The 12,414-nt window shown below is 38.2% G+C and overlaps 1 protein-coding gene across 1 annotated transcript in view; it reads left to right on the plus strand.

Annotated features, from left to right (window-relative positions):
- Nucleotides 1-12,414, plus strand: part of KCNMB4 (potassium calcium-activated channel subfamily M regulatory beta subunit 4) — an 81,071-nt gene that overhangs the window by 16,185 nt on the left and 52,472 nt on the right. Inside the window, exon 2 of the mRNA XM_004386441.2 lies at nt 7,154-7,281. Within this exon, the coding sequence (XP_004386498.1) occupies nt 7,154-7,281 (128 nt within the window). The remainder of the gene's footprint in view (nt 1-7,153; nt 7,282-12,414) is intronic.

A 12,414-nucleotide genomic window follows, 5' to 3' on the forward strand; every position in this document is an offset into this window, starting at 1 on the left:
ATTGACACAGTGGCTGTAACGATGGGCTAAAACATAGCAACACTGTGAGGATGGCGCAAGACCTGGCAGTGTTTCATTATGTTGTACATAGGGTCACTATGAGTCAGACACCTAACAACAACATAGCGATTGTACTCTGATTACATTTTCTTTCGTGTGTGTGTGTGTGTGTGTGTGTGTGTGTGTGTGTGTGTGTTTTGAGCTAATAATCATCCCTTCTCGTCAGTTCCTTACTTTCCTATGTACCTTTCTCTTACTCTTCCAAATTCTCCCAGAGAATTGTAAAACCTCTTTTACACTATCTTTCCATATATTTATTCACAATAGGTAACCATTTTGATTAATTTTTTTTCTTTTTTTGAATTTCATGGTATACCGTTTCTGGATCCATTCAGTCTGTTGCCTCAAACTGAACTAGTTGTAGCCAAATTTAGTAAATACATTCTCCCACATATAGAAAGCACCAAATTTTCATTATGCTCCTCTTCTCAATTGATCAACCATGAATCTAGGGGACTTATCATGGGCAGGGTTCATTAGTCCTTTCATGCAGAAATATAATACTTCATTGAATATATATACATACACATTGATAAACATTGAATATGTGTGCCCAACAATACATAATGCAGTACACCTACAATGCCAGCAATGAGGAATAGCTGGATGTGTGCATGAGCATTTAAGAAAGTTTTATTTCATTTCAGTGTTCTAGATGGTCATGAGAGGATTGGCTCTCTCCTTAAGGATTTTAAATTATGATCGTAATCCATTGAGCAATTTTTTAAATGTCCTGTCATGCTTGTTATAAATAATAACTATTGAGCTTCTTCCAGATTAAAATTTCTTGTTTTGATCTGACTTCTATTTAGATTTGACCTCTATTTTTGGCAAAGCAAGTGTATTTTTATTTTCTAACTCTGAAGTTGAATGAACTCTTTTCTTTTTAAGGTGGGATGTCTCTCCAAACTTTTATCAGTTTTAATAATATCACCAACTTTAGCAATCTGTGTAAATCTGCAAATTAAATGAATATTATTAAATTACAAAAATGCAGATGTAGTATCAATACATGATAGTAAATTCTAACTGAAATAGCTATTCATTGGTGGATGAGTTGGGAATATTCTGGGGAGGTAGTGAGCAACTTTTGACTGAAACACTTAAGTAGAGAGGAGCAATTCTTCATTGAGTAGTAGGTCAGATAACTTGGGCATTTTCCAACACCATCTCCTGTGCCCCCTCTCCTCCATTAGATGACTCAGTGTTTCTAGAATATCCATACACAAAATCTTTGCATAGCCCATTTCCTCTTCTTGGACCGGCACCCTCCCAACTCATCAGAGAATGACAAGCAAATTCCTATTCTTCTATAAAGACGCAAATCAAAAGTCATCTCCTTTGTGAAGCCTTCTCTCACACTCCCAAGGCCCAAATATTCACTTCCTTTTTTGTAATCACAAAGCACTTTGTGAATATGCTACTATTACTATACCACATGCTCCTGGGGAGGGGGAAAAGAGACAGGAAAGGGGTAATATCTAATCTTTGTGTCCTGTCCAGTACTCAGCAGTCAAGAGTGGTTTGTTACATAAATGGTCGAAAATCTGTCATTCCAAGGCAGAAGGAGAGGTGTTAAAATGCAGACTCCTAATCTTACTGAATCAGACTCTCAGCAAGGTGGCTGTGCTTGACGAGCTGTCCAGGTGATTCTAGTACAGGAGGTCGGTGGCACATCCTTTTTGGATAAACACTGTTCTAGGCTGGCTACCACTCTCTTCCTGCCCAGCACTGCCCTCTCCCAAGAGCTCGTTTTTACTTCTCCTGTTTTTACTTAACCTTGTTTTTCACATTTGCTAAGCAATTTACTTGACCTCAAATTCCTTGAAATTATTTTCATTTAGATTTCAGATACGAATATACATTCTGGAACCACCTGACCCAGAATTATTTTTTTTGCTGACTCATAATTTCGTGTGTGTTTGTTCAGTTAACCTACATTCACAAAGAAGTTGTGTGTGTGTGTGCTCATACACTTAATGAAGTTTTGAGACATTTGAAGGATAGGGAAGCTTATAAGTGGCTTAGTTATATGTTTTATTCCACAGTGCTTTTCTGTTTTTCTGTTTATATTGTCAAAGTGACAGAAAAATTACAAACCATATAGCAAACACCAAGATTTCTTATAGGATTTCAGAAACTAGGGGATTATGATATAACATAATTAAACCTGCGTTCCAGTAGATAATACTTTAAAAAATTATTTTCTATCCGAAGTGCTTTGGAAATTATTTAATTAGATAAACCCATTCTAGTGTTATGGCTTTCAGTACTACCCTCCCTAATCAAGTGAAGCTGAGAAAGAAAATGGAGGGAAAAAAGTTTTTCCTTTTTTTTTGCCCTTCGATAATGGCTAATATAGAACCCAGTCCCCAGTGTTTAGTTCAATATACCATGTGTTTTGTACAAAGATTTTTAAATGACTCAGTAAAGGAAGAAAGTAAATTCTGCCTAGTCTGCCCACATGACTGAAATGCAGTCTTTAAGACATTATCACAAAAACCCACTCTTGAAGCGTTCTGTTAAAATACAAATCCATTGTGATAGGCTGGAAGAGCATGCTATTATAAATCTTGATAAGCCCTAAAATAAGATCATGGGAGAATAAATAATAATAAGTACATGATCAAACATTCCGCGTCAAGTGATGATAGTTAATAAACTCACGGGAAGCCTTTACGTTAATATACTCAGAATAGCCCACTCAGTTCAACAAGCTTGGTTCATGAATGCAAAAGTCTTTTTTTTTTCCTTCTAAATGGTAGGCATTCAATGAGTATATTTTAGCACATGTCCCTTTTTCTCCCGACTTTTTAAAGAAAATGGTTTCATCCAAGTTCAGGGAGTACAGACTCTAGCGAGGGCTATTTGGACAGTAATGATATTAGGAGCTGGGAAATGCTGTCTTTGCAAATGAAAAACAAAAAGGTCAGAAGTACAAAGAATGCTCATTGTCTTCCATGACCAGACAATGTGCTCTTAGTTCACCTAAGTGACATTACATCCATGGCACCCGAAACCAACCCTGGGGCCAAATAGAGACAGGAGGGCAAGCAAAGACTAACAACGCATTTCTCTGGCAATGTACCAGGAAGATAAAGGACTGCAACAGACTGCCTCAACCCATTAGTCCTTAGGAGGACTACCCCAATTCCATTGCAACAGAAACACTATAGTGGTTCTGCAAAAGAGGGATGCAGAGGGCAGGGAATCTCCCCTACCCCCTAATCAGGGAGCTCCAAAGAGAGAAAAGTAGAAAGCCCTAAAGAGAGAGACATGGCAGGCAGTGTGAGTTAGTGGTTAAGAACACTCTTCAATTTCAGTTCTATCATTACCATTTGTCGTTGTGACCTTGGGAAGGTTTTCTTAAATCTTTCTGCTCCTCAGTTTCCTCATCTGTTGAATGGGATGATTATAATATTTGCTTCTTTGGATTACATGAGATAAAACAGTGCTTGGCACATATTCCACATAGTCAATTAATGTTAGCCACGATGATGATGATGATGTGGTATAGATTATTTGTGCCTCTGAAAGGAGAGATATTCATGGTGGAGATATTAAGAGACATGGAAAACCATCACACTTGAACACATTTTAAAGAAAAGTATTTTTGACTGAATTTCCTAGTTCTTTTTTAGATGCTGATGTTGAATTTTCATTTCTAACTTATTTTAAAATTTTATTCATCTACCCAAAACCCACTGCATTCAAGTAGATTCCGACTCGTAGCTACAGTATAGGACACAGTAAAACTGCCCCCATAGGGTTTTCAAGGCCTATAAATCTTTATAGATGCAGACTGCCACATCTTTCTCCTGCAGAGCGTCTGGTGGCTTTGAACTGCCAACCTTTCGGTTAGCAGCTGAATGCTTTAACAACTGTACCACCATGTCTCCTTTAATCATCTATACTGATCCACCAAGTATATTTGAGAAGGACTCTAGGGAGGCTCTGAGTTAGCTTCATGGAAATTTTAAAGACAAATTAACTGGAGAATCAAAATTTAAGAAAATGAACAGTAATGATCTTTAAGAACATAAAGTTGAACCTTTAAAAAAATTTCCTTCCAAGGTTATATTAGCTTTAAAAAGTTGCTAGAGTATTATAAGCTCATTATTTAATCCATGATACTCTTTGGAAAGAATTCAGAATATGGGAAGAATACTTGGATTTTGATCTCAAGTTGTTTTCCCCAAAATAAAAAACTACATTTTTTCCAAAATTCATCTACACTAGCTCAAAGTTTTCTAAAGGCAAAATAAATCTCTTTTATCCCACACGAAGCCTCAACATATCTAATACAGAACTTTATACAGTATACCGATTGTAAAAAGGGTTTAACATCTCACAGCTTCTGCCTCCAAATCTGGAAATTTCTCTTTCCTAGAAAGAACAGCATAAATTCACCATAATGCAGAAAAAAATGTTTTAATAGAAGGAAAGGAGATGACTAACTATTTATGTTAAGCAATAGGAAAATCATGGTAGACAAAAGTCCCTTTGTGAACATTTTCCTAATGCAGAATATAGGCCCCAAGGAGAGATTTACCACACTCATTTTTGCTGGCTGGAATGGTGCTCAGTTAGGGTTCCCAGCTATCTCCCCAGTGGGCAAGATCTCTTCTGGGCAAATACTGTGACAGTATTTGTAGTCCTGCCTTCTTCTGGGTCCTTTCTTGAATAGAGTGATAGAACTGTAGAACTCTAAATTATTTTAGAGATTTTACAGATCAGATTATTAGATTAGAGTAGTCCAGAAAAGGGAAGTAATTTAGGTAAGCCCTCTTTGAAAAAAAACCAATTGCCATGCAGTTGATTCCAACTCATGGTGACCCTGTGTGTTTCAGAGTAGAGCTGTGCTCTTTGGGTTTTCAATGGCTGAATTTTCAGAATTAGATCACCAAGTCTTTCTTCTGAGGTGCCTCTGGGTAGACTTGAACCTCCAACCTTTTGGTTAGCAGCTGCAAGTTATCTGTTTGTACCACCTGGGGACTAACTAAGCCAAAACACCTAAAAAATACTGTGAATGGAGCTCTAACTAATGGTCTCCACTTGCTTCTAAGCCCAACTGCTGCTTTAGAAGAATCCGTAATCTCATTGATATTTTCTAGCTTTATATTACTATCATTAATAGAAGTGGAACTATATGTACAGAGGATAGAGTATCCAGTGGCTCAGTCATTGAAGTAATAATTACATCACATATTGTGAATTTGTGTTTTTCATAACAGAACCAAATTTACTGAAACTTAAAAGTATGTTTATATTGTTTACATTCTTTAAGTGTTAAGCTACTCTGCAGATCGTGTCATCATCTTGAATAAAAATGTATCTAAGTGTGTTATTGGTCACTAATTCAACCAGCCAACCTACCATCTGACCAATATTTTTGAAACTTCACCATTACCAGGCATACTGTAAGTGTGAAGATACAGAAAGAGAAATAAATAACAGTCCTTGTCCTCAAGGAACTTGCCAGCCAGTGGTGGGGGTGGGGGTGGATGCTGATATAAAACCACCAAGTATGATACTGTGCAATACCTGCTGTGATAGCACAGGGTACAGTCCCTGTGGCAGCACAAATTAGGGGCACATAACTGAGTAAGAAAGAGAAGGCTCCCCGGAACAGGTAGCGTTAGAACTGAATCTTAAAAGAAGGGGATTAAGGGGAAAAGGCATTAAAAGGGGAGAGAGATGCCAGACAGGCAAGCACAAAAGTACATGGGAGATTTAGGGAGCTAGTGCTTCTGTGGGGTTGCATTCCAGGATTCATTGAGGGCGACGGCAGGGAGGGACCAGATCATAAAGAGCTTTGTACATAGGACTAAAAAGTTTGGATTTTACCCATAAAGTAATGGAAAGGTGCTGAAAGATTATGTTTTAAAAGTTTATGTGCTTTAAAACCATGTGACTCAAACTATAGTATAATAGTTGTTTTTTTTTTTTTTTTCTGTTTCTTAATGTTGGACATCTTGGTCAAACATTTGATTGAGAGTAGAAAGTGAGAAAATCACCAGTTATAGACTGACAAAAATCTCATTTCTTCATCTGTAAAATGGAGATTATTCTAGGGTGGTTGTGCTTCTCATTTCTTCATCTATAAAATGGAGATCATTAGAGGGTTGTTGTACTTCTTTGTACTCGAGTTAAAGTTAAGCATTTATTACAGTCTCTGAAATGTTGTAAATATTCAGTAAATATAAACTGGTAATGATCATCATCATTGTAAAAGACTGAATTGGAGAAATGGATTTGAATGCTAAGTGTTATTTTTAACATCTAGAGTTAAGAGCAGTTTTCTGATTCTGCTTAAAGTAATTGAGTCCCTTCAGAGAGAACTATGTTGTCAGAGAACTATTTTGTGATGGCTAGGGAAACGTATTGGGTAGCAAAACATATTGATTATGTACTTGAGAGAGTATCTTCTGCTAATTTAGTTGTCCAAGATAACATACGAAAAGAAAATTGGGATTTCAGTGGTTGATAGCAGTATCCTGAGAAGAGCTGGATGATTGATTAGTTTCTTAAAGATGGAAGAGGAAAATATCAAGGTCCACAGATAGAAACTGGGGATAAAAATTAACTTTTTCTTGCCACTCTGTTGACTGGGGAAACCCTGGTGGCATAGTAGTTAAGAGTTCGGCTGCTAACCAAAAGGCTGGCAGTTCAGATCAACCAGGCGCTCCTTGGAAGCCCTACGGGGCAGTTCTCTGTCCTACAGGGTAGCTATGAGGCAGAATCAACTCCACAGCAACGGATTTTGTGGATTTTTCTGTTGACTGGCAGGCCTTCAGAAAGAGAGTATTATGCTTTTAATTTGATATTAGATTACAACTATTTATAAAAGTCCTTATACTCTCATGACTATAGATTATTTTTTGCTATATTTTTGTGATTAGAATATTTTCTGTAGTTGTGCCTATTTGAAAATTTGAAGTCTAATTTAGCAGTTTCAATTTGATTGTATTAAAAATTAGGTAGGTCAAAATCAGATTTACTATCTGCATAATGCCACTCAAAAAAAAATAGTAGACTATGTTTCAATATTCTATAGAATAATAGCTCTACTTTCTCTGTTCAATTTTGTTAGTGCTCCTATATCCCTCCCTGTGAGAGAGAAAATCAGAAGAACTTGGAAAGTGTCATGACTTGGCAACAGTACTGGAAAGAAGAGATTGGTTCCCAACCATTTACTTGCTATTTTAATCAATATCAAAGGTAAGTCGATATTTACATGTGCATATTAAAATTATTTGTAGCCTCTGTAATTTGTTAACTAATCATGGATTGTGCCCACCTGACAAAATATACAACATGGAGCCAGTCTCAACCCTTTCTTGTATGTAGTTAGCAATGCCCTTATTTGCTCTAGAGGATGGGGAAGCATACAAAAGATCTGCAGGACAGAAAAGAAAAAAAAAAAGAGAGAGAGAGATAATTTGTATCATAGAGTTTACCCCCCGACTACACCACGAAATCACAGTGCCTTTAGGTAGGCACGTTGTATACTGATAGTGTTCCCTGAGAATTATAAATTTATACAGATAAGGTAAACAATGTACAGATTTGTCAGCATTTGGACTGCATCAAGTCATATCTTTCCTTTCTATTTTGATGAAGTATCAATAAAATGATATACCACTAAAACTTTATTTGACTTAGAGAGCACTAGAGTTATCAGGAGTCCCTGGGTGATGTAAATGGTTAAGCTCTCAGCTACTAAGAAAGGTTGGCTGTTTAAACTCACCCAGAGTCGCATCAGAAGAAAGTCCTGGCTATCTGTTTCCTAAAAATCGTGGCCATGAAAACGCTATAAAGGACAGCTCTACTCTCAAACTCAAGGGATTGCCATAAGTTGGAATTAGTTCAACAGCAACTGGTAAAGTTATATAACAAAGGTTGCTTGGACTAGAACATTTCAATACCCATCCAGATTAATCATAGTAATTTATTCATCCAACATTAAGTATTCACAACTCCTTGCTGTACATTCCATGATGTACATTTCGCTTGCATTTTCCACACATGCCTCAAACCTTGTCTTCCCCCCACATTTTCTCTCTTAGTGAATGGCTCTACTGTCTATTCATGTACCTTATCCAGAAACCTTTGAGTAATTCTTAGTTCATTTTTATCCTTTACATTCGATAGCCTGAATTAACCATCATGTTGATTTTATGTCCAAATAACTCTTGAATCCATTAATTTCTCTGCCTCCTTGCTGCCAGTGTCTTCGCTCAGATTCACATTGTTTCTCAGCTATATTAATGCAGTAGTCTTCTAACAAGTTCTCTCATCTCTACCCTGCCCCCACTCCAATCTATTCTCCAAGGTGCTGCCAAAGTGATCTTTCTAAAACATGAATCTGATCAGGTTACTCCTGATGGCTTTCAGAATAAAGCCCAAACTTCTTGGCATGGCCTGTGTATCACTTACCTGTTGCTGCATAATAATCACCCTAAATGTGTATCTAACTACTACAATGATTTATTATATCTTATGATTCTGTGGGTTGGCTGGGAGGTTCTTCTGCTGGTCTTTCCTGGGCTCACGTGCAGTCAGACAATGGCTGGAGTAGCTGTATAGTCCAAGGTGGCCTCCCTCACATGTCTGGCAGTTGGTGCTGGCTGTTGGCTGGGGAGTCTCAGTTCTCTCATCCTCCAGTGGGCTAGATCACCTGCCTTGCAACATGGCAGACTTAGGGTAGCATTTCAAGAGAGCCAGGTCTCCACTCTGGAACTCATGTAACGTTACTTCTGACACGTTCTATTGGTCACAAAACCAGCCAGATTCAATGAATGTTGAAATAGACTCCACCTGTTGATGAGAGCAGCTACGAAGGATTTGTGGCCATATTTAGTCTACCACAACATACCAGGCTCCTCAAGATCTCACGTTAGACTGCCACCTCTCCAGCCTCATTTTCCTACCTCATACTCCTTGCAATAGCCATACTGAAATATGTGCAGTTCTCAGAATATGCTATACTTCTATATGGCTTTTTATTTGCTCCTCCTGCTTCGTAAGTGCCTTGCTGGAGACTCTCCTCAGATGTCACCTCTTCTGGGATGCTTTTCTTGATCCCCAAGTTAAATTTTAGTTGTATATTGGTTAGGATACTATCTGTTGCAGGTAAACAGAAAACTCTGGCTTAAAGTAGCATAAACAGTTAGGAAATTTATTATTCCGTGCATCAGGAAATGCACAGGTTGATCTGACGTCAAGGCTGTTTGATGCAGTGGCTTAACAGTGCCATCAAGAAACCAGGTCCTTTCCAGATCTCAGCTCTGCCTCAGAGTGGCTTCCCTCATAGTTACAAGATGGTTGCTGCAGTTCCAAATGTCACATCCAGATAAAGCAGCATCCATGGGCTGAAAGAGCCTATCTCTCTTGGTGTATCTTTCTTGGAATGAGGAAACTTCTTCCCCAACTCTCACAGCAGACCTTCTCTTGAGTATCCTTGTCCAGAATGAGTTCTTTTGCCTACTCCTAAACCAGTCACAGGAAAGAACAATCAGAATCTACCCTAAGTTTGGAATAAGGCATTGTCTTCTAAGTCATATGAAGAAAGGATGTTTTCCTCAATAGATTTGAGAAGGAAGAAGAAAGAAGAAAGAGGGACAGGATATTGTAGAACAACCAAAAGTGCCAGCTACAAGGTGTGTCTACCATGTCTTGTACCCTTGTGTGCACAGCTCTATCACAGAGGTTTTCAACCTTCACTTTACATAACTATGCGAGAGCAGCTTTTAAAAAATGTATCCCAGAACAATCAAATTAGAATGTCCAGTGGTTGAACCAAAGCATTAGCATTTAAAAAAATCTACCTTAGAGATTCTAATGTACAACCAGGTTCAAGAACCACTGCTGTATCCTCTCCCCTGTCATATTGCACTGTAATTGTTTATATGTCCATCTTCCCGACCAGACTGCACATTTGTTAAAGACAGGGCTATATCTTTATCTTTGTATACCTAGCACTAGCACGTGCCTGCTTCTTAGTTAGTATATGTTTAGTAAATGAATGATTAAATGAATGCAAGATACCAAATTAATCAGGAAGGTTCTTTGCTTCCAAAGAATAAGAATGTATTGGAGGAGGCAGACACATATGTTCATATAAACATGACTTTATCAGCTAGAAATAAAAGGGGGAAGACCTTGAAGATGGAGTGGCTGCAAAGAAGAGACCGAGGCTTGACAATGTACAGTACATTAGGTATATGGGTTACATAGTAAGGAATGGTGACTTTGTAAGCTGGAAAGGTAGCACTAGATTTCTTTTTTTATTTTTTATTTATTTTTCCATAATTTTTTTTTCATTGTACTTTAGATGAAGATTTATAGAACAGTAGTTTCTCATTGAATGGTTAGTACACATATTGTTTTATGAAATTGGTTAACAACCCCACGACATGTCAACACTCTCCCTTCTCAACCTTGAGTTCCCTATCACCAGCTTTCCTGTCCCCTCCTGCCTTCTAGTCCTTGTCCCTGGGCTGTTGTGCCACATTAGTCTCGTTTTGTTTTATGGGCATGTCTAATCTTTGGCTGAAGGGTGAACCTTGGGAGTGACTTCATTACTGAGCTAAAAGGGTGCCTGGGGACCATACTTTCAAGGCTTCTTCAGTCTCTGTCAGGCCAGTAAGTCCGGTCTTTTTTTGTGAGTTAGAATTTTGTTCTACATTTTTCTCCAGCTCTGTCCGGGACTCTCTGTTGCGATCCCTGTCGGTGGTAGCTGGGCACCATCTAGTTGTACTGGACTCAGTCTGGTGGAAGCGGTGGTAGTTGTGGTCCATTAGTCCTTTGGACTAATCTTTCTCTTGTGTCTTGTTTTCTTAATTCTCCCTTGCTCCCAAAGGGGTGAGACCAGTGCAGTATGTTAGATGGCAGCCCACAGGCTTTTAAGACCCCAGATGCTACTCACTAAGGTAGAATGTAGAATATTTTCTTTATAAACTGGGTTATGCCAGTTCAGCTAGATGTTCCCCAAGACCATGGTCCCTGCAGCCCTCAGTCTAGCCATTCGGTCCCTCAGGGAGTTTGGATGTGTCTGTGGAGCTTCCTTGACCTTGCCTTGTACAAGTTGTGCTGGCTTCCTTACTATTGTATGCTGCCTTACCTTTCACCAAAGTTACCACTTATCTAGTGTCTATTTAGTGTTTCCCCCACAACCCTCCCCTCCCTTGTAACCATCATTTTTGCGTGTAATCCTTTTCATGACTTTTTACATTAGTGGTCTCATACAATATTTATCCTTTTGTGATTGACTTATTTCACTCAGCATAATGTTCTCCAGTTTCATGCATGTTATGAGATGCTTCATAGATTCATCATTGTTCTTTATCATTGTGTAATACTCCATTGTGTGTATGTACCATAGTTTGTTTATCCATTCATCTGTTGATGGGCATCTAGGTTATTTCCATCTTTTTGCTATCATGACCAATGCTGCGGTGAACATGGATGTGCATATGTCTATTTGTGTAACAGCTCTTATTTCTCTAACATATATTCCTAGGAGTGGGATTGCTGGATCCTATGGTATTTCTATTTCTAGTTTTCTAAGGAAACGCCATATCGTTTTCCAAAATGGTTGTATCATGTTCATTCCCACCAGCAGTGCTTAAGAGTTCCGATCTCCCCACAGCCTCTCCAACATTTATTATTTCCAGTTTTTCTGATTCATACCAGTAATGCCAGGGTGAAATGATATCTCATTGTGGTTTTGATTTGCAGCTTGAATGTCTTCTTTGGTGAAGTGTCTGTTCATTTTCTTTGCCCATGTTTTAATTGGATTATATGTCTTTTTGCTGTAGAGGTGTTGGATTTCCTTGTAGATTTTAGAGATTAGAGCTTTGTCTGATTTGCAATGGCCAAAAATTTTTTCCCAGTCTGTAGGTTCTCTTTTTACTCGTTTGGTGAAGTCTTTTGATGAGAATAAGTGTTTAATTTTTAGAAGATCCCAGTTATCTAGCTTATCTTCTGGAGTTTATGTGTTGTTGGTTATGATTTGTATCCTGTTAATGCCGTCTATTAGGGCCTCTAGGGTTGATCTTATTTTTTCTTCTATGAACTTTATAGTTTTTGGCTTTATATTTAAGCCTTTGATCCATTTTGAATTAGTTTTTGTATATGGTGTGAAGTATGGATCCTGTTTCTTGTTTTTTGCAGATGGACATCCAGTTTTTCCAGCACCATTTGTTAAAAAGACTGTCTGTTCCCCATTTGATGGACTTTGGGCCCTTGTCTAAGATCAGGTGACCATAGGTGGATGGATTTACATCTGGGTTCTCAATTCTGTTCCATTGGTCAATGTATCTGTTGTTGTACCAGTACCAGGCTGCTTTG

This window comes from Trichechus manatus, unplaced genomic scaffold, assembly GCF_000243295.1.
Source record: "Trichechus manatus latirostris isolate Lorelei unplaced genomic scaffold, TriManLat1.0 scaffold00164, whole genome shotgun sequence".
Classification (NCBI taxonomy): domain Eukaryota; kingdom Metazoa; phylum Chordata; class Mammalia; order Sirenia; family Trichechidae; genus Trichechus; species Trichechus manatus.